The 23,980-nt window shown below is 41.9% G+C and overlaps 2 protein-coding genes across 2 annotated transcripts in view; both read left to right on the top strand.

Annotated features, from left to right (window-relative positions):
- The window catches only part of LOC120759734 (lipoxygenase homology domain-containing protein 1), a 134,373-nt gene extending 125,332 nt beyond the window's left edge, over positions 1–9,041 (top strand). Inside the window, 7 exon segments of the mRNA XM_058419974.1 lie at positions 1,208–1,289; positions 1,515–1,632; positions 1,634–1,801; positions 3,336–3,378; positions 3,381–3,407; positions 6,171–6,243; positions 8,972–9,041. Of these exon segments, the coding sequence (XP_058275957.1) occupies positions 1,208–1,289; positions 1,515–1,632; positions 1,634–1,801; positions 3,336–3,378; positions 3,381–3,407; positions 6,171–6,243; positions 8,972–9,041 (581 nt within the window).
- A 10,013-nt stretch (positions 9,042–19,054) lies between these two features.
- The window catches only part of XKR4 (XK related 4), a 221,215-nt gene continuing 216,289 nt past the window's right edge, over positions 19,055–23,980 (top strand). The window contains 2 exon segments of the mRNA XM_040068352.1: positions 19,055–19,441; positions 19,444–19,898. Of these exon segments, the coding sequence (XP_039924286.1) occupies positions 19,055–19,441; positions 19,444–19,898 (842 nt within the window).

Below are 23,980 nucleotides of genomic sequence, written 5' to 3'. Positions count from 1 at the left end.
GGAATAGTCTGCTCAGGGAGGTGGTGGAGTCACCGTCCCTGGATGTGTTCAAAAAAAGACTGGATGTGGCACTCGGTGCCATGGTTTAGTTGAGGTGTTAGGGCATGGCTTAGACTTGATCTTGAAGGTCTCTTCCAACCTAGTCATTCTGTGAATTCTGTGAACTCTCTATGAATTCTGTATGAATTCTGTGATGTATAACAGATATTTTTTCCAAAGGAGTCATTTAGATGATAAAACACTTCAGATTAGTAAGGGCGTCCACATTGTAACTAGACTTGTTTGACCTGAGACTAGTTTGGACCAAGACTATGAATCAAAAATCCCAAACCCCGTAAAATCTCTTTGAAGTCGGATGTACCCTGCAGAACTGATCAGTCCAGGCAATGTTCTCCAATGCATTTATACTTTCTCTCCTTATCAGAGCAAGTTTTTAAGACCAGACGGTTCATGGTCCCTTCCTGAATCTTCTGACTCTCTCTCTATGCACCTGGCAGGTCATGAGTGTAATTCCTGGATTCCTCCACAGAAGCCTGATTATATCCTATTGCTATAATTAAAGGGAGTTGGATAGTAGTAGAAGAGATTGGAATGCAGTTTGTTGAACAGGGCTGAAGCTACAAATAATAGAAGGGAAGGGAAAATGAATAGTCTTCATGACTAACTAGTGGCAAGATGGACCATGCAGCTGAAGCCCCGGCAGAAGATTCTAAAGGAGTGTAAGTCAGAGAGCAATCTTTCCCAAACAACAGAGGGATACAGTGAGCTGCTGAACTCCCTTCCTACCTGCTGCCTAATGAGATCCTCTTTGCTCTGCATGTGGAACAGAGCTCCAATCCTCTTGTCAACCAGTCACAGAGGAGGAAGCAACAGACATGTATTTGGGCTCTTCCTTCTCAAATGTGCCTGCCTGAGTCATGATGAAACTTTTCTGCATGCCCATTCAAGGACAGTGAGGACAACACTCCTTTGCTTCACTAAGACAAAGGAAATGCTTACTCCTAAATTTCTAAGTTGAGGTTTACAAATAGGAACAAAATAAAGAATCTTGTAGTTGTTCCAGCACTTTAAACTCAGTTGTTGCATTGATAAATTAATGAAAAAATGAAGTTTTAGTATAGTAAAAATGCCACCATTACAGCAACAACACTCTACCTAATTAATTGTCATGCAATGGAACATTTTCACTATATTCCTTCCTTCTTTCCAGGCTGCAAACTGGACATTAAAAAACTGCATGTGCAAGAAGTTGCGAAGGAGCGTCCTATCTGTGTATTTGAAATGAATGAGTAAAAAATATTGTGTAAAGCTAGTAATATTTTTTTTATAGCATAATAGGTGAAAACACTGAGCAGACACTAAATTAAAGTAACTGCCATAGAGTGATTCTGTCCATAGATATTTTAAAAATATGCCTATCTTTTGCTGTTCCACATAAATTCATAGGTTTTTTTTCATTTAACATCTTATTTACTTACCAAAAAAAAAAAAAAAAAAGTGTTTCTGTTTTTCAGAGGCTTTTCTGTGAATGCAAATAAGTCCAAAATACAGAGAGAAATTCCAGGATCTTTTGTTATTAGAGGAGAGAAGCGAAAGAATGACACAGATAACAACTTGAATAAACAAGGAAGTCAAGTAAAAAAACCTGAGAGAGTATACTATTAAAGTGTACACAGGTGACAAAAGGGGAGTAGGGACTGATGCCAATGTGTGTCTTATTTTGTTTGGGAATGAGAACAAATTTGAGGTATTCCAACTTGCTCACTCACTGGAGCATCAAAACCCCTTAGAAAGAGGAAAGGTGAGGACACAGATTTTATAGGTTCATTCCTGTACTGGAAAAGCAAACATTAAACCTATGTAAGTTCTTTAGAAAACTTGAGGCATTTATTCTGTTTCCCACATCACTACATGAGTTATAGTCTCAGCTCGCTCTGTGTTTCTTCTTTTCACTAGATTCACCAAGGAATATTTTACTTCTATTGCATCTAGCTCTCTCTGCTGCTCTTCTGCCTCTGAGTCCCAGATACATCTTCATATTGCCTCCACTTATGTGCCCAGTTATGTATTTCCTCATTCTGAAATGCACAGTGTGCATTGCCTGTGCGTGTGCACGTGTGTGCACTGCCCTGTGCCGTGCACACACCTTGAGTATCGTGCATGAGGACACATCAGTCTCTACATCCCATCATTTCACTTTACCACGGAAACTGGTGCTGTGAGCATCCCTGAATTTATAAGCCTAAAACCAGATGAAATGGAACCATACACCTCAGCCTGATTCCGATATCCATCGTGCTTTAGGCTGTTATTCAGAGACCCTTAGTTCAGATACAGATATTCGCATAAGAATGCAAATTCTCTACATGATGTCCTAGTACCTTGGCTGGATGCTCTCCTAATTTAATAAACATATTATTCTGGCAAAGAAATTGCTCCTTTTGATCATCACGTGTGCAATGGAGTACAGTGATGGTTACCCTTAAGTGAAAAAGAAATATATATGTATTCTCTGTAACTTTCTCCTGTGGAGTTATTAAAAAGTAATGAGTAAATAATTAGAACTCCAGTGAAAATATATACCTTAAGAGATCTGTCTCATTATCTCCAGCAATAATAATCATCTTTTTACCTGGAATTAGTCTGAGTTTCTTCAGCCAGGTTATCGGTGAGATATTTACCCACGAATTATCTTCTATACTGAGGAGGATAATAAATCTAGTTACCTACAGGTACAAGGAGCAAGTGAAATACTGTCCTGAGTAGCACTTCCTTTTGCCTGGTACTACACATGAGGTGTCATTACCCTTCAAAACAGAAGAGTAGAAATCCTGTTAGCAATCCAGCTAAGTCGAGCTGTAGCCAGTGATGTCAAAGGTCTTAGGAAAAAAGAATTTCTTTTCAAAAATCTGCAATATGAGACAATGTAATATTTTAAAGTACATCACATTTGAGAAGAATAATGGTTAATGTAGCAAAAGCTTTTAACTTTTACGTTCCTGAGTTTTTATTTACGTATCAATACTAAAAACATTTTAGAAGACTATACCAGCTAAGGATTCACGAGACCAAAAGTGTTTTCACAGTAGATGAAAGTCAAGAAAGTGGTAGGGATTGTCTCAGTTAAAAAGTGAATTGTTTGTGTTGAAACTGAGACCTAAGAGGAGAGGATCTGTGCCACACATGATCAGTAAGGAAAACAAACCACTTTAGTGGTTCACTTATTCTGAATTTCTACTATTACACTTGAATTGGTCTCAGAACAGACCTAGACAGATATGTAAGTTTCCAAACATTGGTACAGTATTTTTAATAACTGTGTTTTAATATTAAAGGTTGATATATTCAAGGTTAAGACAAAAAAATTAGGCAGCCTACATTCATTGGCCATGATGGGAAAGGATTTGGTAAGTATTCTGTGTGCAATAGCCTTGAAAACATCTTCTGCTTAAGGATCTGTGTGACATTTGGAAAGGTGTTTGAAGTCACAGTACCGCTACAGCTAGATAATACAAATCTGTGTACAAATGATGTCTGCTTTACTGCCCTTGTTTTCACCCCCTCTATCACATTTCCCTTGACTCTATAATTAGCTTTTTTTCTAAGAGTGATCTAGTTGAAATAAACCTCAGACAGTTTTATCCTTCAAACATTGCTCAGCCAAAACCCTTATTAGATATCTTAAATAAGATAGGATTGAATTGTCAAATTTCAGGCTAAACTTTCCATGATTTGAGTAAGTTTGGGGACTCTGGTCAAAGCATGCTGTAGCTCCCTCTCACACCCATAGATCTCCTCTTGTGAAAGTCTGACAAAACCAGTGTGCACCAGTCTTGCCCTGATGTCCAGTTGGTATGTGGCCATGGAATGTAACCACACAGTGAAGGAAAATGCTTCTGTGTACAGTAACCTCCAAACCCTGAATTTTACATTAAAAAAAAAAAAAAAAAAAAAAGGAGACTAGGGCATATACATATAATCTTTTGAGCTTACATTTAATAGGGCTAAAACCCCCTAGGATATGAAGATATCAAAATAGGTACAGACATATAGAGACATACATATACTGAATTTGCAGGGAATGTATAACTTGAATCAAAAATGTCTGATTGTATTAAGATACTCTAGTCAGGTGAAGTTTCCTTAACGCGTCTCAAAGAAACAGGTGTAGGTTTAATAATATCTGATTAATCTAAGTGCATGAGGCATAATAAAGTGCCAAAAGGTTTATCATTTCTAGGATGAACCAAGAAAAACTCTGCAAATAGCAATTCCTATCTGGACAATGTTGAACAGCTTTTTTATTTTCCCAGCTACCCAGTCATGTTGTATATTTCATGGTGTTGAAAACAGAAAAAACACCAAACCTGTTGAAATATCTATAATAAACAACATTGTCCTGCTGACTTTCATCTTATTTGTGATAACTGCTATACATGCACACAGTTCAGTTTAGATCCGATTTGGGAAGAAAACTCCACAAAGGCAGACTTTTAGTACTGAGAGTTGCACAGAAGTCTGCAGGGGAAATAATAGATTGAACTTTTATTTCCTGGGTCCTGATCTGTCAACAAAATTATTATTTTTCCTCTCTGTGTCCTGATCAACATCACATAGCTGCTAATAGTGCCTTCCTAGCACAGCTGGTGTGTGTCAATTCATCTTAGACATGACAACCTTCCTCTAAATATTTCTCTGAAATTACCTCCAACAGTCTTTTGCCACATCAGCTGTTATCCCCACAAGCTTCCTCAAATGTTACACCTCTTTGAGATGTTTCATCTGTTTGCTAATATATCCTAGCTACCTCTAGATTTCTCCATACCTGGAGATTTCAGTGAGATCTGTTGGAGTTTTGTCAATAAAGGATGAAGCATTAGATTTTAATCTTTTCAAGAGAGCAAACTTGCCTTTCTATTCTTTTGTAAAGTGTCGTGTAAATTTGAGAGACTGAAAAATTTTATTGCTGATAATCTTGACTCTGATTTAGAGATTTCACGAAAGGTCATCTATTCCAAGTAGAGTCTATGACATATTAAACCATTCACAGGATTTCATTAAAAGAGTTTCAAAAGTACTTCCCAATATCAATAAATGAATCTTGTGAATTGAAGGTGGAATACCTTGACAGCTTCATGGCCTACTTAACCCAGCTATTTTTTTGAAAATGTCATTGAAAAACATGAAAAAACAAGAAACATCACTGTACCTTTACTTTTTATCCAAATCCACACAATTTGCAAATATTTTTATATTACATTTTTAGCATGTGCAATTAAAATTTTGCATTTACAAATAAGAATATTTTTATTGGTTTTAGCCTACTTAGTACTTTGTCCAAATATTTGAAAACCAAAATAATGAGATGGGATATAGCTCTTTATCTCTAGGACATGTAAAGAATACCAAAATGTTGTCATCTACTAGCAGTATGATCCTAATTAGTTTCAAAATGTTGTCATTAAGTGTTTGCATTGGCAAACAGAACCAAAGACATCAGCACAGACACTGTATATAAAATAAAGTTTTGGTTTTAAAATATTAATATTTTAAATATTCTATGAAAAAAATTCTATATCACAAGAATGAAGGTATTTCTTCACACAGCAAAATAGGAGATTAAAGTAGAATATTTAATATCTTCTTAAAGCTGAAACAAATATGAGTGCTGGCTTAAATGAAAATGCTATTCTGAATCATGACTGTTGGAAAAATAGGGATATGAGAAGCATTAAGTTTCACCACTTGGTTTACGTCCATATCAATATATTAATTAGAAAAGAGTAGTAGAATGCCCACTAGGGGTGCATTTGGAGGACATTTCCAAGTACCTCAAAGGGCAAAATGGCTTTTCAAGAATGTATTCAATATTACCATGCACTCTCTTTCATTTGTCTTGCTGCTGGTTCTATCCAATCTGGGAAAATAAGTTAAGTTGTAACAAAAATCTTCCACTACATTTTCTGTCAAAAACATCAAAGACCTTCCCTGTAAAACTGAGAAAAGCTGGTAGTAATTTGAATCATCTGTGTTACAGTTTTATTATTGATGTTGAATATACTTGGAAGTACTGAACCACATGGGGTATGGGAAATGAAATTAGAAACTTTTCTTATGCTGTATTTGTGTTTTGGCTATATTAAATTTGCTCTTTTTTTTCCCTTCCACAGCAAGTGGCTGGTTTCTAGAAAAAGTGGAAATCACAGCTGCAGCTAGGAATTTAATGCATCGTTTTAACTGTAGGTCAGTATCATCACTCTGTACATGCTGTTTTCTTTTTCACAAGTCTCTCAGATGTTTCTGTCTGGTTTCCTAAGACAGTAATAACTTTTTTTTTGTTGTTTCCTTTTTTTTTTTGGTTTTTTTTTTTTTTGTTTTGTTTTGTTTTGTTTTGGGGTTTTTTTTTGGTTTTTTTTTTTTTTGGGGGGGGGGTTGTTTTTTGTTTTTTGGTTTTTGTTTTTAACAATGTTATATTCCTATCAGTCCATCCCCAATGACTCTTGAGCACTTTGACCAACTTGAAACTAACTAGTCAGAAAATTGTTAGAGAAAGACACTAGATTTTTCCAAACAATTAAAACTGGATGATTGGAGGAGGGAGAGGCATAATTAAATGCCTTTACCAAAAGAAAGTATTCATGTGTATTTTCAAGAGGTAAAAGGTGTCTGGTGAACCACTATACAGGCATTAGCACATAAATAGCTCTGGCAAACATATCAGAGATAAGCAAACAGAGATGGAGGGGAATCAGAAAGGAGGCAGTGGAATATGGCAGCATAGATTCAAATCTTGAGGAATAAGTAGTGTATTTTATGGAGCAAAGGCAACATTAAAACATTAGAATCCTTCTGTTTCAATGTTTGCTTTGTATGGGCCCAGAATACATTCAGCAAATAGGATGAAGATACTGGGTTCCTTGGGTAAAGGGATGTACAAAAGGAAGGTGCACATCAGTCTGCATCAAACTGAAACAATACCATTTCAAAAATTGGAAATTAAATTGAAGGGTATATTTGGAATGACTGTTCACTACTATATACAGTTCAGAATTTCAGAATAAATAACTGACGCAAACATATTGATATCCTCCCAAGTGGAAATTAGCTTTTTAACGCATCTGGAGAGCACAGAAGTGTGAAAATTTACAAGTTCCTTGTACCTAGAAAGAGGAATGTTACCTGGTAATCTGAAAACAGAAATGGTAGCCAAGAGGATTTCATTTTATCTTTTCCCTAAATATTTCTGTAAACTTGACAATTATTGGAAGCTAAATCCCAGCCTCTGTAACAAAAAAAATAAACTTTTAAAGTCCTTGAATACTCAGTTGGTCTCTATGGTCTAAATCACGAGAGCATGAGGGTGTTACTGACCTCAACAACATTAAATATCTTCCAAAAACATTAAAATTCCCTTGCTTCAACTTCCTCCAAAGCATGCTCAGATGCTCTCTAATCATCTAGATACCTAAGTCTAAGTTAGTGGGCATGTAGAAAAGTTCTTAAACCACAATATCACTTGGATACAACACAATACAATCCATGACAGGATTTTCAGTTGATGCCACTTCACCTCCTTTGCTTGTAAGAATTCTCAGACCACACCAGTCAGAAGAAGATTCTTGAAGAAGACAGATTACGACAAACTTTTTTTTTTTTTCCCCAGAGATTTGATTTTTTTTTTCAATTTTATTTAAAATCTTATAGTAAAAGCACAGAGGTATATGAGACACCAGCACAAGACCTTGAATCACATCATTAATGTGGGGGAGTGACTGGCACAGGTTGATTCTACACGCTGCTGACAAGGACATTTAACTGGGGCTGAGCTATGTGCCTACCTTGAAATATATCAACCTACTCAAACTGGAAATTGTCAAGTAGGAGAGATTAAGAGGTTAACCCCAGAGTACTCAGTGACCCAGAGGCTCCTCAGATAGAGAAAACTCAGAGTTCATGGCCCTCTTCCAGCTGAGACATGGAGCTCCTCATGGAGCTCCTCCTCTCATGGCCTGTGGAGAGGGGCTCCTCCTCTCATGGCTGGGGAATGGGCTCTTTCTCACACATAAAAAAGCCTTCTCCAATACAAATAACATCTCTAAAAGATATTAATCACTGACAAACCTGAATCCTTTGCTAACCCATTTAAATGCCTGTTATCTAGCTGACACATCGCACCTTTCCTAGACTCTATGACTTTCACATGCAGTTTTAGCTGCCAAAATCAGTTGTGTTTCAGCCTGGACCTGTTTATTTCAGCCATATCTCCCAGCTGCTGAATGGTGCAGCCTCAGATGTGAGCTACTTTGATGCTGTACTTACTGTTTGGGAATCCCTCCCAAACTATCCCCTTCGTAGATATCACATCAGGTAGATTGTCATAAACCTTCCAAAGTATAGAATATTTTTAACTTTGGAAATTAATACCACTGTATCCATGGTTCCAGTGAAAAATTAGTCTACCCAAACTTGGGACTCAGGCCTGTTTCTCACATAACCTACAGCAAAAACTCCACAGGTTCTTACAGAGCTCAGATTGGGCTCACCATGCGACTCATTAGTTTGTTAAAATTCAGTTTTAACTAACAGAGATAAAGGAAAGAGAGAGTTCCTGGAATGAATTACAAGGACAATAACTTGCTATCACAGAACATGTTTTCCTACTCTAATTATCCTGATTTTATGTTATTCTTTAGAGCAATTTATTAGTTACCTATATGACCAACAAATAAAATTAATGTATATTTCATAAATATATTAATAAAATTAATTACACTTTAAAATTACACATATGTGAGTACTAAAACAAAAATTTTAAAAGTCACTATTTTCTTCATGTTAGTTTCTTCTTTTCTATAAACCAACGGAAAAACTTTCCTAGAAAATCAAAGGTGCAGATGTAGGCTCTCACAAATTGTTTCTTAAGTTTTATATGTGCTGTGTCTATGACAGGTTTTTATGTTTTTCCCTTAAGGTGGCTTTCTGAAGATGAAAGTGATGACCTTACCATAGTGCAACTTTATGCACAGCTGCTTGATTTATGATTCTTTCCAAGTGTGATGCTTCTCCAAATTCATGCTGATTTGATTTACTTGTCTTTTATAATTCTGATGGCATTGTAATTACTGTGAGGCAAAGTCAAAACAATGTATTAAAAACATTACAGTAAATGAATTATGTCTAATGTGAACACAGAATTCTGATCCCATTACAGATGCACAAAAATTTTGCATGACAGAAATTTAGATATCAGAAGCTTAAATCTGTAACATGGCTCTGTGGACTTGAACTGAGCAATCATAATGGTAGACATATGTAGTAACTTACTCAAATATTTTTGTTTCAGTAATGATTTGTGGGTAAGCTAAATTTAGCTCGTTTCAAATACGTCAGCATCTATTAATCTGATGGTTTTTTTTCAACATTCATTAAAATTTAGTTTTCCTCAAAATCATATTCCAAACTGACCGCACAACCCTCGAGCCTTACTATATATCGCTTCTCTTAAGACCATAACAGACAGTAATAGAGATCTTGTTATTCAGAAATTCACCCTGCGTCGGTAAGCCTCTCACTGACGTTTGATTGTAAAATCTTGTAGCTGAGCCAGAACCTCAGCTGAGAACCTTTAGATCCAAAGGGTCTCTTAAGAGAGGCTGTTATCAGTAACACTGCAATAGCTTAGGCAGGCTTAGGCAGCTCCCTGTTCAGCTCGTTGATTTTTGCTGTGCCTCTCCTTAGCTGCCAAACCAGCTTTTCAGTGCTACATGTGTGAATGTCATTATGTCAAAGAGAAACAAAAAGAAGGCCCAATTATTTTTGCAAATGCGCACTAAAAAAAAAAAAAAAAGTATTTAGCTATAAATGCACAAATTAATGTTTGATTTGGTAGGCTTTGATATTGCCAGAACTGACTAAGGAAGGATTTAGAATAAAGACAATCTAAAATGAAATCATGACTTGCACGTAACCAGAAGTTTCATGTGTGTGATCAAAATACAAATACTTCATATAAGCTAAATAAGACATCCCTATCTTAATCAAAGATCTCACCTATTGTACCTCCAAAATCTAAAATCTTTCTCAAGATCGGAATTTTAGATTTATTTCAACCTCAACTACCATGTTCTGCAGCAGCAATGGGCTTTCTATAATAATAAGAAATAAATGAGTTTGTAATCTGTGTTGATAAAATATTGTCTGGCTGTCTTTTTAATATGTTTAATGTTTGTTTACTCATAATATTCTATGAAATTAGGACAGCTGGCTGACATCTGCTTGGGTAATGAGATCTCAGTTGTTACTTTGACACAAGAAAAAATATTAAATGCCTATATTTGGCCTTGGTAGGTAATATAACTTTTTAACATAATTTTTATCTACCTATATCATCAAAAGGTGTGGATGTGGTCAGTGTGAGCAATGGATGATTTTTTTTTTTTTTTTTTTTTTTTTTTTTGGGTCACACTGCTACCCCCACACTCACTGGAATGGATTGGAAATTGTATCCCCAGAGCCCACAGTTCACTTACTTGGTATCAGTATTCATTACACTGAATCACTTTGTTGTGATCTATTATGTGATTTGTTTCACTATTATGTGTTGCATTAGTAGTTTGTAATATTAGCTCACTTTGATGCCATTTCTGATTTATCTAGTGTAAATAACGCCTTCCTAATATGTTTTTCTTTACTAACACTGGATACCCTTCTTCTGCAGCTGCCTTCCATACTTGAAAATTATTTTCTCTATCTATACAGTGTCCAAATCAGGTTTTGGATTTTCTTCCCTGGATCTGGAGCTGTGTATGCAACTCTCTAACCCTTTCAATAATGGGACCAGCACTGCAGAGGGCTTCATTTCAAGAGCATCATGGGTGCTTGCAGCACACAACAGCAGGGGATTACACTTTGATAAGAAAATGTGAAATACCATCTACCCTCCTGCCCAGGTCTTGCTTGGAAGACATGCCAGTTAGCATATTTAGCTTCTGACTAGTGCCAAATCCCAAACATGCTTCTTCCACATGGTATATGCTGATGTGTGCTGTGTTTGGCACAGAAGTCACTTAATCTCTGTCCCTTGCCAGTGGGATGATTTTTGGAAAAATTGCTGGCCAAACACGGGGACATTACAAAGGTACCTCCTTGTGTGCATTCTGCTGTTCCTACACAGCAAGGGCGCTGCTCTGCTTTTTTCCTCCCAACACCCTGCCCTGCCTGTGGAGAGCCTGGGCAGATATTGATGCTACTGATGCTTCCATGAGGAACAGAGATGTAGCATGGAAAAAAGACTGCCTGGGTCAACAAGTAATCCAGGAATCTGACACACAAAAGAAGTTTTTGAAGGAGCAGTGAGATAACTCAATCAGCTGGAGGAGGCAAGGCTGTAGTGGAGAGAAGGGTTTGACTTTTACTGCTTCTCTCTGTTACAACCTGACTGAAGATCTGTGAAAGATTTTTCTGCTGTTCTTCTTAAGAATTTGACTATGCAGTGCAGACAAAGCCTGAAGCTGGGTGCTAAGATATTTACCCTGTAGATCATATCATAAACTCTCAAAAAAACTGAGTCTGAAAATGTCCATTAGAGTCCAGTTAACTCTATCTTTTCTCCTCATCCTCCTCTCCTGGTGTGCTGCTATATATCTATTATTAGGTTGATCTAGATGACATGTTTCTGCCCTTTTAAGCCCACAAGTATCCCAGATTCTTTTGCTGTTGATGTTTAGGGTTTGAAAAAAAATATAATTATGTTCTGACTTTTTGACTGGACCATTTAATATTCTCCCAGCAGCTCCAAGTACTGTTTTTCTGAAGCTCATCATATATAAGAAAGGATTCCTTCCTTTTAAGTAGAAATGAGCAGTTGTATTGCATCTATCTATCCTGTGGTTTGTCAGTTGTGGAAATGGCATGAGAATAAGAAGAAAGGAAGTACCAAATGCTCCTCTTAGTTCCTTTAGACATCTTGAATGAATGCCATCTAGTCCTTCATTGTTAGTATTTATAAATGTCTTTGCAAATATAAACAACCTCTGCTCACATATCAGGCTGAAATTGTCCTTTGCACTTCTCCATGAAGAAAGGCTGGAAAAGTTCATAAAATCCTCTGTACTTAGCAGTGCAAAATAGTGTCATAACTTCCTGTGCTGTGGCTAAACCCTTTTCTTTTGCTTGACTTCATTTAATTTTAAACGGTGAATTAAGAAGGGGAAAGAAAATGGAACCTTTAATTTTATTTTAAATTTTTTGAAAATTCTTAATTACATCTTACAGTGTCAGAAGGCATGTTAATATTTCCTTAGGCATTCTATAAATGCTTTGCCCATTTATCATAAAATGTGATGTGCATGGTAGTTGGTTGGATTTTGCATGCACAATAGCAGCAAAAGTGTTGTCAGCATTGTAAAATGTTGCAAGCTTTCTTCCTTACTCTCTTCCTGTATATCTGTCTTCTTCTATCATTCCTTATATGTTTATGTCTATCTTTGATTATATATTTAAATACAAACTACGAAGAAACTTGAAAGGTGACTGACATCCATTTCTAAGTAATTAATGTTAATTTAAGAAATCCTGAGTTAAATCTTACCAAAAAATCCCAAGAAATAATTTATTCTTTTATAACTCATTTAAAAATCCAGATGCTATCTTCAAAGCATCGTTATTCTCAGTCTTCTTAAACCTGGAATCTATCTATCTATCTATCTGGAGTGTACAATTGAATCTATTTATATGTTTCTAATGTTTAGACATTCTGGAAATATAATAAAACAAACTACAACCACAATTCACCATGAAATTTAAGTATGTGCCTAAAATGTGTTTGCCTAAACAATAAGGATATAATAATCATTCCCAATGCTCTGATTTATAGTCTTCCTTAATTTAGGTGTTCACCTAAGAACCCCATGACGTTGGATCTCGTCCTTTGAGATCTCATGTGGTGGGTGTGTGTGTGTTGGCATTTTCACATGAACCTCAGCATGCTACAGAAAAGGGTCGAAGGTGCACCAAACACACGTATCAATACCATGGTGTTATAAAGCAGAGTAATTTCCAAAGCCAGGGGACCTTCCAGAGTATTATTTGTAATTTCAAAAGTGTGCTAAGGTATGGAGATACTTGATCCATTCTCCTTTTGCAATTTTAAAAATACAGAGTTTGAAAATTGTTTTTATATGGATCTACATGTAGACCTATAAATAAAATAATCTAAAGCTAAAGAAAAAAACTGATGTTTATACTTTTAAAAATAGATAGTATTATAATATTAATTATCTAAACAGCATACCAGTTTATGCATGTATTTCTGATTTGTGTTTATGTCAATCAGCTGAAATATTGTCCTAATTGAAAGGAAATGTATCCTCCCTTTGCAATGAGGTATCTCCGGTACCAGAGCATACAGTGTCATCTGCCTATTTGAATTGTTAGTTGGGCAAAAAGACAATTAAGTATTTTAGATCATAAATGTTAAACATACAACCTATATTACAACCTCCACTGACACCTGTGTGTATAGTTTAAACATAAATCTACTGAATCGTCTGTGATCGTCTTGGAGAATGGTTCTTACTTGATGCTCCTATCATGTGCATCTGTGCCTGAGGGCACTATTTGAACATGGAAAAACATTTAAAGCCAGTTGTATGGAAGACATGGGAGTGAGTGAGTGAGTGAGTGAGTGAGTGAGTGAGTGAGTGAGTGAGTGAGTGAGTGAGTGAGTGAGTCAGTGAGTGAGTGAGTGAGTCAGTGAGAGAGAGAGAGAAAATAAATGTTCATCAGATTCTCCTTCAGGTCAACCCAGTTTTGTGTCAAACGCATCTAGACAGAGGGAAGCACAGTGCAGGAAAACAGTATGTGCCTTTGGGAGAGAAATAACATGGGAGGGAAGGGAAGGGAAGGGAAGGGAAGGGAAGGGAAGGGAAGGGAAGGGAAGGGAAGGGAAGGGAAGGGAAGGGAAGGGAAGGGAAGGGAAGGGAAGGGAAGGGAAGGGAAGGGAAGGGAAGGGAAGGGAAGGGAAGGGAAGGGAAGGGAAGGGAAGGGAAGGGAAGGGAAGGGAAGGGAAGGGAAGGGAAGGGAAGGGAAGGGAAGGGAAGGGAAGGGAAGGGAAGGGAAGGGAAGGGAAGAAGGAAGGGAGGAAGGATTGAAGGATTATCACCAGGGAACTCCTTATGACTTAGGACTTTTTTTCTAGGAGGGGCTGCTCAAGAGCTCTGCTCAACATCACAAGCCCTGCCAGGACAGCAGGATTATACACAATTCCTTGATGAAGAACTACTCCCTAAAGGACTGACTAGAGTAAGAAAGGCAAGCTTTTGTGCCAGAATGTTCCAGAGGGCGTCAAACCCAGGTAAAATGAGCTTATTCTAATGCTTCAGTTGGTCTGAACTAGAAGAAAATGCAGAAATTAAAGCAGTAAACTGCAATTGCCAAAAGTACTGCCAAACAAAAGAAAATAGATTTTGGAATAATTTTGAAGGATACGTGCAAAAATAGATTAGAAGACCTGTAGAGTATAATGATATTCTAATTGCAAAATGAGAGATACACAAGCAAAAGTTTGAGGGTATTTGAAAGGGCAGCCTGTACAACACAGCTAAAGAAGAGATGGAATAACATCATTATTTGGATGTGAAGGACTAAAAAATTCTTTTGAGTAAAGAATAAGAGGTTTAGAAGCATGTTTTCTGGACATTTAGGTTTGGATTGATAATGGTCTACAGTGAAAAAACAGGACATATACACACAATACAAAAAGTATTCCTAAAGCAGACTTGGCTTCTAAGAGGCAAAAAAGGGGAAACTCAGAACAAAGCAAAAGCAGTGATACACATTAAAATGTCTTTCTTTAAAGAAAGGAGAGGAAAAGGAAGCCATGAATAAAATCTCCTTCAGAGGAAAACTAGTTTTACATGAGAAATGAATGTACTTGGTTGTCTGCACTTGGGTTATGAAATATGTGTTTATGTCTGCAATCTCATATTCAACCTTCAATTATATTTTGTAATTAATAATTTCTGAGGTTTAGTAACAACATTGGCTTGCGGAATGCATGCTGGTTTGTACACTGTGTGTATACAAACACTTCTGGCCTTGATACAGCTCCACAGAAGTTATGCCAGTCTAACAGAGAGGAAATTTGGTTCTATTGTTGTTATTATTGTTATTTGGGATCCTTTTCATTTGTTATCTTTAAAGTGAGAAAACAAACCAGAAGACATTCCTCTTATCAAGTATCAAACAGCCTTTAATTTAAGTTTAAATGTTCAACTATTGCACTGCCTTTCTTGTAACCAACAGCTATTGTTAATATGAAAATAAGTGTGAAGAAGAATATTATTTCCCTCTCAAATGCAACGGTAGCTGAATCCAAACAGAGCAAACCTAACCAACCAAAAAAAGAAGTGAAAAAGGAGAGGAGAGGAGAGGAGAGGAGAGGAGAGGAGAGGAGAGGAGAGGAGAGGAGAGGAGAGGAGAGGAGAGGAGAGGAGAGGAGAGGAGAGGAGAGGAGAGGAGAGGAGAGGAGAGGAGAGGAGAGGAGAGGAGATGTAAATATATAGGAAAGAAAGTGTAAAGATGTCCCACCACTCCCAACAAATTGTCTTGCAAACTGAACAGCTTTCAGATTTACAGGTCTGAGCCCACTGGGGTGAACTGAAATCTTCCTGGAAGATGGGTCAGCTCCTAGTTCAATCAAATTCTGGTATTTATTGAAGTGGTTTAGGGCAAATATACCAGAAATTTTGTCACATATATGGAGCAGGGAGGGGAGGATGTAGGGACTCTTGGCCCCAACAGTTAACTTTTCCAATGGCAAGCAGTAGAGTAGGTTTAAGTAAGATTCCATGACTTCTGAAGATGATGTACAGTGAGACTGATGCTATTTATGCGCTTAAATATCTCCTGCATTGCTCAGAACTGCCTTCTGCCCTTTCAGTATGTTGGACCTTGATCTCCTCCATTTTGTTCTCTCCTTCTTAAATCTGATGCCTTTGAGTTACTCTCTTACCCCATCTCCAGCCCAAGCAATTTAGATTAGGATTTCAGCTCTAGGAACATGGTTGTTCCCCTACTGCCACTCACGCATCACACTATAACCTCCATTACAAGTTTGTGACATCTTTTAGACCTGTATACGTCAAACAGACTCAATTAAAGTAAGTTAAAGCGTACACTAAACCATTTTATTGAAGATATAACTATAAGAAGGCTCTGGAGGAACCTTATGGCACCTTCCACTACCTAAATGGGCCTACAAGAAAGCTGGAGAGGGACTATTTGCAAGGGCATGTAGTGATAGGACAAGCAGTTATGACTTCAGACTGATAGAGGGCAGGTTTAGATTAGATGTTAGGGGAAAAAAGACCAAAAACAATTACTGTGAGGGTGGTGAGGCACTGGAACATATTGTTCCCCTGAAAAGTTGGGGAGCCCCCATCCCTGGTAGTGAGTGGTTCAAGGACAGTTTGGATGGGGCTTTAAACAACCTAGTCAAAGTGGAAGGTGCCCCTGGCCACAGCAGGGGATTGGAACTGAATGGCCTTTAAAGCCCCTTCAAATGCAAACCATACTATGAAATAGAGTAACACTGAAAACTTGTTGGTTGTAAACCACAAACTTGCAGCTAAGTTAGCTTTATCATTAAGCACAAGGTAATCCTGGAATCATAGAATGAATCATATAATGGTTTGGATAGAAAGGGACTTCAAGTGAATATATTGTATTATATATAGGTGCTGACTGAACTATTAAAAGACATATTGAGAAAGAAGCAATTTGTACTACAAGTCTCAGGCAAGAAAGATCATGTGGATTGTAATGAGAATAAAATACTGGGTTCCAAAAGGAATAGAAATAAAGTGCAGTTATACCCTTGTAACAGAGACTGCATGGCAAATGTGTATCATTTAAGAACCATTATCTGACAATGTAATTAAAAGACTCTTGTGTGATAACATGCAAAATAACTAGTCAAATTAGTTTCATGTGTGCTTTTCACCTTCCAAAGTTTGATTTTTGTGTGCTCAGCACTCTGAATACTGTAACACATGCTGCAGTCTTTTCTTGAAATCTGGGGTATATATCAGTAAAAGCTAATTTCCTCAAGGCAATTTCATACTTACCATGTTCATTTAAGAGTTAGAAGGCAGATTTCTCAGCTGTCCATATGACTTCTTCTGTTTAATTAATGAAGTTAAAGGGACTATATTTAGTCACAGAGCTTAACATAACACTACCCTATCAGTCTCACTGCCGTTCCTATTAAAATATTCCAGCAACGTGGTTGGACGAACTCACTGCTCTATTTTAAGAAGGGAGAGGGCATGCTCGTAAAATATTCCAGAAGCTTAAAAAATAAATAAATAAATTAAAAAGGTGAAGGGGTCAATTAGTTGCTCAACTTGTATGGTTGAAGATGCAGCGGGGCAGAGAGGGCAGAAGGGACAAAGGTGGGCGGTAGATGCGCCCCCACCCCGCCAGCAGCCCGAGTCCGGTGATTCCCGTGTGACTCTCGGAGGCCGGATGCTGGTGGCCTCCCGTGACCGGGCAGCCACCGTTCACTTGTGTCCCTCGCCGGGCTCCGCGGGTCGCCCTGGGGAGTCTGTGTTCCGCGGCGTCAGTGGAGCCGGCTCCGCCCGGGACGGCTGCTCCCGATCTCGGCTGCTCCCTCCGCCCCGAGCTGGGAACTGCCGGCGGAGCCAGCTCTGCTACCGAAACACCCGGGTGAACTCTGAGGAGCGACCGCGCTCTGTGAGCAGCCGGGGCTGCGAGGAAAGGGGCGGGGAGCGGTGAAAGGCGTCGTGAGTTCTCCTGGTAAATTTTACGCCTAAAATACGTTTTCTCCAGGTGGCGGAATAAAACGGTGTCTCCTCACCTTCCCCCGAACGCCTCTGAGGCAGCGTGAGTCACGGCACAATCCGAGAAGTGCACCTCGCAACAGCGTTTCACAAAGTTAGGGGAGCGTCGGCAGCGCTTCCTACGGGACGGCCGGGACAGCGGCCGCCGCCCCGCTCGGGACTCGCCGTGACCGGCGCTCAGCGCGGCTCCGCGGTGCGGGCCGGTCCCGCTGCGCGCCTCGGGCGTCACGGCGGGGCATCGCCGCCCGCAGCTGTCCCCAGTCACCGCGCCGGGGCGGCAGCAGCGGCGGCTCCCCCCAGCCCGAGAATGCCGGCTCGCAGGGAGAAGCCCGGGGGCACCCCCGCCCGCCCGGCCGCCCCGTCGGCATCCGCCCGCGTTCGGCCACAAACATCCCCCCGCAGCGGCGGGACGGACGCAACCCAAACTGTTGGAAGGACGCCGGAGATCGGCAGCAGAGCCGGCGGCAGCGCCGCGCCCCCTGCTCCCGTGGCCCCGGCCCCGGGGCGCGCCGGCCACACCCCCACCTCTCCCGCCGACCCGTTCCCCGGCCGCCGCCGTGCCCACCCCCCCCGGGCCGGGCGGCCGAGACGCCGCCTCCCCCCCGCCGCCGCGGGCCCGCGCTCCGCACCCTCGGGGCAGCGCCGCGCCCCTCGCCTCCCCTCCCGGCCGCCGAGCGCCCCCTTCCCCGCCCCTGCGCCAGTGCCGGTTGCCGGTGCCGGGCGGGGGGGCGGTGGCAGCGAGGGAAGAGGGATGAGGTCATACTCTTTCCCGGCGTCAGTCAGCTGGGTGGTGGCGGCGGCGGCGGGTGCGGGCGGAGGCGGGCGGGGAGGCGGGGTGCGGGGATGCGCTGCTCGGGCAGCGCAGCCCTGCCTCGCTCCCGGCTCGAGCGGAGCGCGGCGGCGGCCCCGGCACCGCCGGCCCCCGCGGAGGCGGCGGCGGGGCGGGCTGGAGGGCTTGAGCGAGGATCACCGCAGACAGGAGGCGCTGCGGACGCGGCTGCCGCGGAGGAGCCGCCCGCGGGCGCGCAGCCCTGCGCGGAGCGGGGACAGGGGACGCGGGGAGCGGCGGGTCCGCGGCGGCGGAGGGCGGGAGGCAGGAGTCAGGAGGCGGAGGAGGAGGAGCAGGAGGAGGCGCGGGATAAAGGAGCGCTCGCTGCTCCCGCTCGCTCTCCGGCGGGGCTGAGGGAGGCATCATGGCCGCGAAGTCGGACGGGCGGCGGAAGATGAAGAAGGGCGGCGAGGTTGCGTTCACGCCGCTGCAGAACTCCGAGCACTCGGGCTCCGTGCAGGCGCTGGCCCCGGGGCTGCCCGCCGGCGCCGGGCCGGGCGGCGGCAGCGACGACGATGAAGCGCCCGGGGGCGGGTGCTGCAGCGGCGGCGGCGGCGGGGACGGCTCGGGCGGCGGCTCCCGGTGCTGCTGCTGCTGCTGCGGCGGCGGCAGAGGAGGAGACGGCGGAGGGGGCGGTGGCGGGGGCTCCCGGGGCTCGGGCGGGGGCTCGTCCTCCTTGTGCCTGCGGCTGGGCAGGGAGCAGCGGCGCTACTCGCTGTGGGACTGCCTCTGGATCCTGGCCCGCCCTGGCCGTTGTACTTCGCGGACGTGGGCACCGACATCTGGCTGGCGGTCGACTACTACCTGCGGGGCCAGCGCTGGTGGTTCGGGCTCACCCTATTCTTCGTGCTGCTGGGCTCCCTCTCCGTGCAGGTCTTCAGCTTCCGCTGGTTCGCTCACGACTTCAGCACCGAGGACAGCGCCGCCGCCGCCGCCGGGCACTGCCCCGCCGCCGAGAGCAAGCTGCTGGTGAGCAGCGGCTCCGCGGCCGCGGACATCGACGCCGCTCGCCCCAGCACGCCGCAGAGACAGGCGTCCACCGCCAGCAAGGGCAACGCCACCAACAGCAGCAGCAACAGCAGCAGCAACGCCGCCGGCAGCGGCGCCGCCGGTCCCCGCTCCGGCGGCGGCCGGTCCGCGTCCTGCGCCTTCTGCATCTGGCTCCTGCAGTCGCTCGTCCACATCCTGCAGCTGGGGCAGGTCTGGAGGTGAGGAGCAGGGCGAGGGGCGTGCGGGGGCCGGGGCTTGAGCGCCCGGCCGCGGGGGAGCGCGCCCGACCGCGGGCGGGACTGCGCCCGGCGAGCGGCCGCTTGCCCCGCCTCGGGGTCCCGCTTCGGGACAGCGCGGCCCGGCCCGCGGGGCCGCCGGGGTGACCGGGCTCCCGCGGGGCTGACCGGGCGCGGGGTGCCGAGGGGAGCCCCGCAGGGTCCCGACGCGTCCTGCGCCGCACGGGAGGCGCCCGGCTGCCTCCAGCCCGCGCAGCGCCAGGTGCCCCGAACCTCCCGGGAAACCTGCGCCTGCGGCTCGGTAAAATAAGGGAACCGCTTGGAAAAAGGGGACATACCCCGGTAATGCACATCTCCTGGTCTTTTCACGTGCGGCCAGCACACCGTTGCGGCCAGCAGGGAACTTCACTGGCAGTGAAGAGTTACTTTCCAGTAACGCCCTGATGCCGCGTTTTGAGATCTATGTCTACATGTGCTGCGAACAGTCATCTCCTTGCTATGCATATCCATTTTCTAGATATGTGACGTTTTAAAGGGATGTCTTCTAAATCAAATCTAAATCTAATCAAATCTAAATCAAAGTTTTGTGTAGCAGTTCCCAAACCCATCTGCAAGCGACGTACTGTGCGTTATGGAAAGGATGTGCTGAAGTAGGTTGTGAAAGGCACATGCTGGAAAAGGAGATGACATCATAGTTTTCAAAAGTAAAGTTTTCCTTCAATTTTAGCAAATTTCTGGGGAAGATTCATCTAGAGGATGAATGCCCTGCAAATACATTTAGTGCTGCCTGAAAAGTGCAGAGTTCAGAAGGTATTGTGTATACAGAGGTAAAACTTTCACATATAATTTTGGAAGATAGATGCTGTGTTGAAGAAGGTCATGCAGTAGGGCAAGGGCACTAAAGCAACAGCAGAAATTACCTTTTGTGTTTCTTGTCTGATGGATGGAAAGAAATTATGTCATCCTTGTTTTGGAAACACTGGGGACTTTTCACTACTTCATTGGGGAGTTTAATTTGTTGTTAGTGTAAATTTCTAATGCTGGCACATTTAATATCTATCTCATCCTTTTGGGCAAAGGCTGTCTTTTGCTTTCTTAGCACAGTATCCAGTACAGCTCAGATCTGCCTGTGGCCCTTAAGCGTCAAGGAGTCCAAGTGCTGCTAGATAGTTGACCAAAGATCTTGGGATGCCACAATTAAGTACCTTTCACTTTACAAAGTAGTTTGTTCATTGTAACAAACTCAGTTTTCTAAACTTGTGAAACTAACTAAGAGTTACAGGTGTGCTCATATTAAAGATGACATGACTTGAAAGGGAAGCAGAATTTTGAACGGAAAGTATGCTTTTTTTCAGATCTTGAATGCTTGTATACTCATTTATGTTCTACCTTCAGAGTTGTTTAACACAATTTAAGTTTAGGACTTTCTGAGTGCTATGAGTTTTGTGTAATGTTTAGTGCCCACTCTGCAGAGACAGAAAAGTAAGTACAATGGCTTAAATTATAATTAGAAATTCATGTTTATATTCATACATATAGAAGCCAAACAGTGTGGAGCATGCTGAGTGACAGAGAAGAGAGTTTTACAAGGTCTGGTGTCACGACTCTGTGTCGGAGAACACAAACAGCAGGGAGGGCTGTGGGTGGAGCAGGGTGGGATCCAACACTGTACAGCACTTCTGTCAGATGAGGTGTCTGGGATGTAGAGCTCTCCAGCTGCTTGCTTTTTGATGAAGCACAGTGTCTCTTAACAAAAGATTTCCTCCTCGCAAAAGCACCTAGTCCTCTATATTTAAAACTAGAGTCTCTTTTGATCATATGTAAGTTTTCTTCATGTTATATGTGCAGCAGTGTAAGACTACCAGAATATTGAACTCATGAGGCATGTCAGGATATTATTTATGGTTTAGCCTGTTATATTTTTTTTTTCTTTTTTTTCCAGTGAAACAGAACCATCAAATTGCTTGTCTGTCAGTAACTGTAGTATTTATTTGCAGTTTTCCACAAACTTGGAAATTATATGGTCAGCAGTATGGACTGTTTCATATCAGCTCTTCATAATAGATTAAAGTGGCTCCATTTTAATTCCCTACATATATTCCTTGTTAGGGAGAGCCTTTGGAGACATCTGCAACTAATAATCATCACCAAAGAGAAGAGGTCAGATCAAACCCTGAGAAACTCTGTACATAAACATGGTGTCAGAACTAACATGATCTGTAGAAATTTTCTGGAAAACAGTATCTCTAATTGGACACTTAATAGTCCAGAACTTTTACTCTGCAGTGTACCACTGGCACTGGCTTGAGCAAATAGCTCAAGATATTTAGGCTGAAAGATGATCTGAAGTGTTTTCCAGTTGCCTGTGTTTGGAGACTAACTCTTTTTTTGACACAGCTGAACAGACCATGATGCCTATACGAGCACCACAGGTGCACACGTGCTGGGGTCACCATCCCAACAGTTGACAAAACCTGTTACCCTTTGTTCTGTGCCTCTCATTATGTTTCTTCTTAGCTTTCAGATTTTTCTTTTTTTTTTTTTTTTTTTTTTTTTTTTTTTTTTTTTTTTTTTTTGCCCCTGGTTAAAGTTCTTCTGCAACTACGTTTAAGTTTTCTGTTACTTATTGCATTGAATTTCCCACAAGTAAAAATGACAGTAATATGTCTGTCATTTCTCTACCAGGGAATGAGGAGAAAGTTTGCTGGTGCCTGATTCTCAAGCTACTGAAACTGGCGATCATTCTGGTTTTGTGTGGTATTTGTTCTCTTCTGTCTCCTCTTAAAATAATTGAAACTTGAGGTCTTCAATTTCCCTTTATTTGTCCCATGGTTTCCCAAATTTGCCAAAGGTTTTGGGGGCAACGGTGTCAACTGATTATTTAAAGAAGCCATCCTGAGGAAAGAGTGGTTCAACTGACAATCCCAGTGTGCTTAATATTCTTGAATTAAATGAAAGAATTTGTTAAAATGTGTTTTTAGTGATTAGTTCTGTCAGAATGACTTTTAATAATTTCAAAGCTTTTCCTCTGAGATTAATTTTTTGTTTACAAACATACGGAAAGCCAGATCATTGAAAATGATCATGTGTTAATTTTAACTAAAATGTGCTAATGGGAAATGAATGAGGTCTTTAATGTGGTATGGAACAATTCTAGAAGTAGGCAATCTAAAATTATTAAAACAGTTTTTATTCCTAGAGTGTGAAAAAGGAAAGCTATAGGAGCAGCTAAGCTGCCAATCAGTTCTGAATAAAACCATATATTTTTAAAAATTTTGAAATTGGTGTAACTTTCCCTTCCCCAAAAACTTTAGAATATCAAATGGCTCATTTTAGAAGAATATATATAAATATATATTTTTCCTCTGAGGCTTGGCTGTTCATGGACTTTCTGATAACACTGTCCACCTGTTAAAATTTCAGTGAAGTGTCTGAGGATCTGCTTGCCACAACAGAGTGCTGCAACTAGACATTTGTTGGCATCTAATTTCACATTGAGGTATGGTCACTGATGGGATTCTGCCTTCAGAGATAGATACAGATATGTTTCCTTATCCATACTTCTGGTGTGTTCTGCTTTTCATCAATATTTGGGCATGGAAACCGCACTATGGAGCCCTCTTCTCCCAAGCAGGTGCTGTGAGAGACCTGTCCTAGCAGTAGTAGACTCTGGGGCGTACAGGGAGGATGTTTCTATCCCATTGAATGGAAAAAATGAAGGTGGATGCTTTAATTTAGAGTCTTTAAGAACCTCTGTAGGTTTACATGGGCCAGTAAGATTCAGATAAACTATTGTCCTGTGAGCCTGGCCAGAGAGTATGTAACCACAGCCCTTGATTCACTAAACTTCACAGGCTTAGCCATGACTTTCAGATTTTGCTGCGGATAGCAGGACTTGGTGACTGGATGTAAGGGATCACAGCATTGATTTGGCATCTGTGGAGCTGGTACATTGCTTTAGAAAAAATTTCTGTCTGAGGTTCCTTTGGTCTGGCAGGATTCGGATAGCCATGCTCCTGAAGCTGGGTAAAGGAGTCCTGAGAGTCAGCCCTGGGAGGAGTGCG

This window comes from Hirundo rustica, chromosome 1 (assembly GCF_015227805.2).
Source record: "Hirundo rustica isolate bHirRus1 chromosome 1, bHirRus1.pri.v3, whole genome shotgun sequence".
Taxonomy (NCBI): Eukaryota; Metazoa; Chordata; class Aves; order Passeriformes; family Hirundinidae; genus Hirundo; species Hirundo rustica.
The sequence above is the reverse complement of the archived record's forward strand: the minus strand, read 5'-3'. Positions and strand labels throughout refer to the sequence as shown.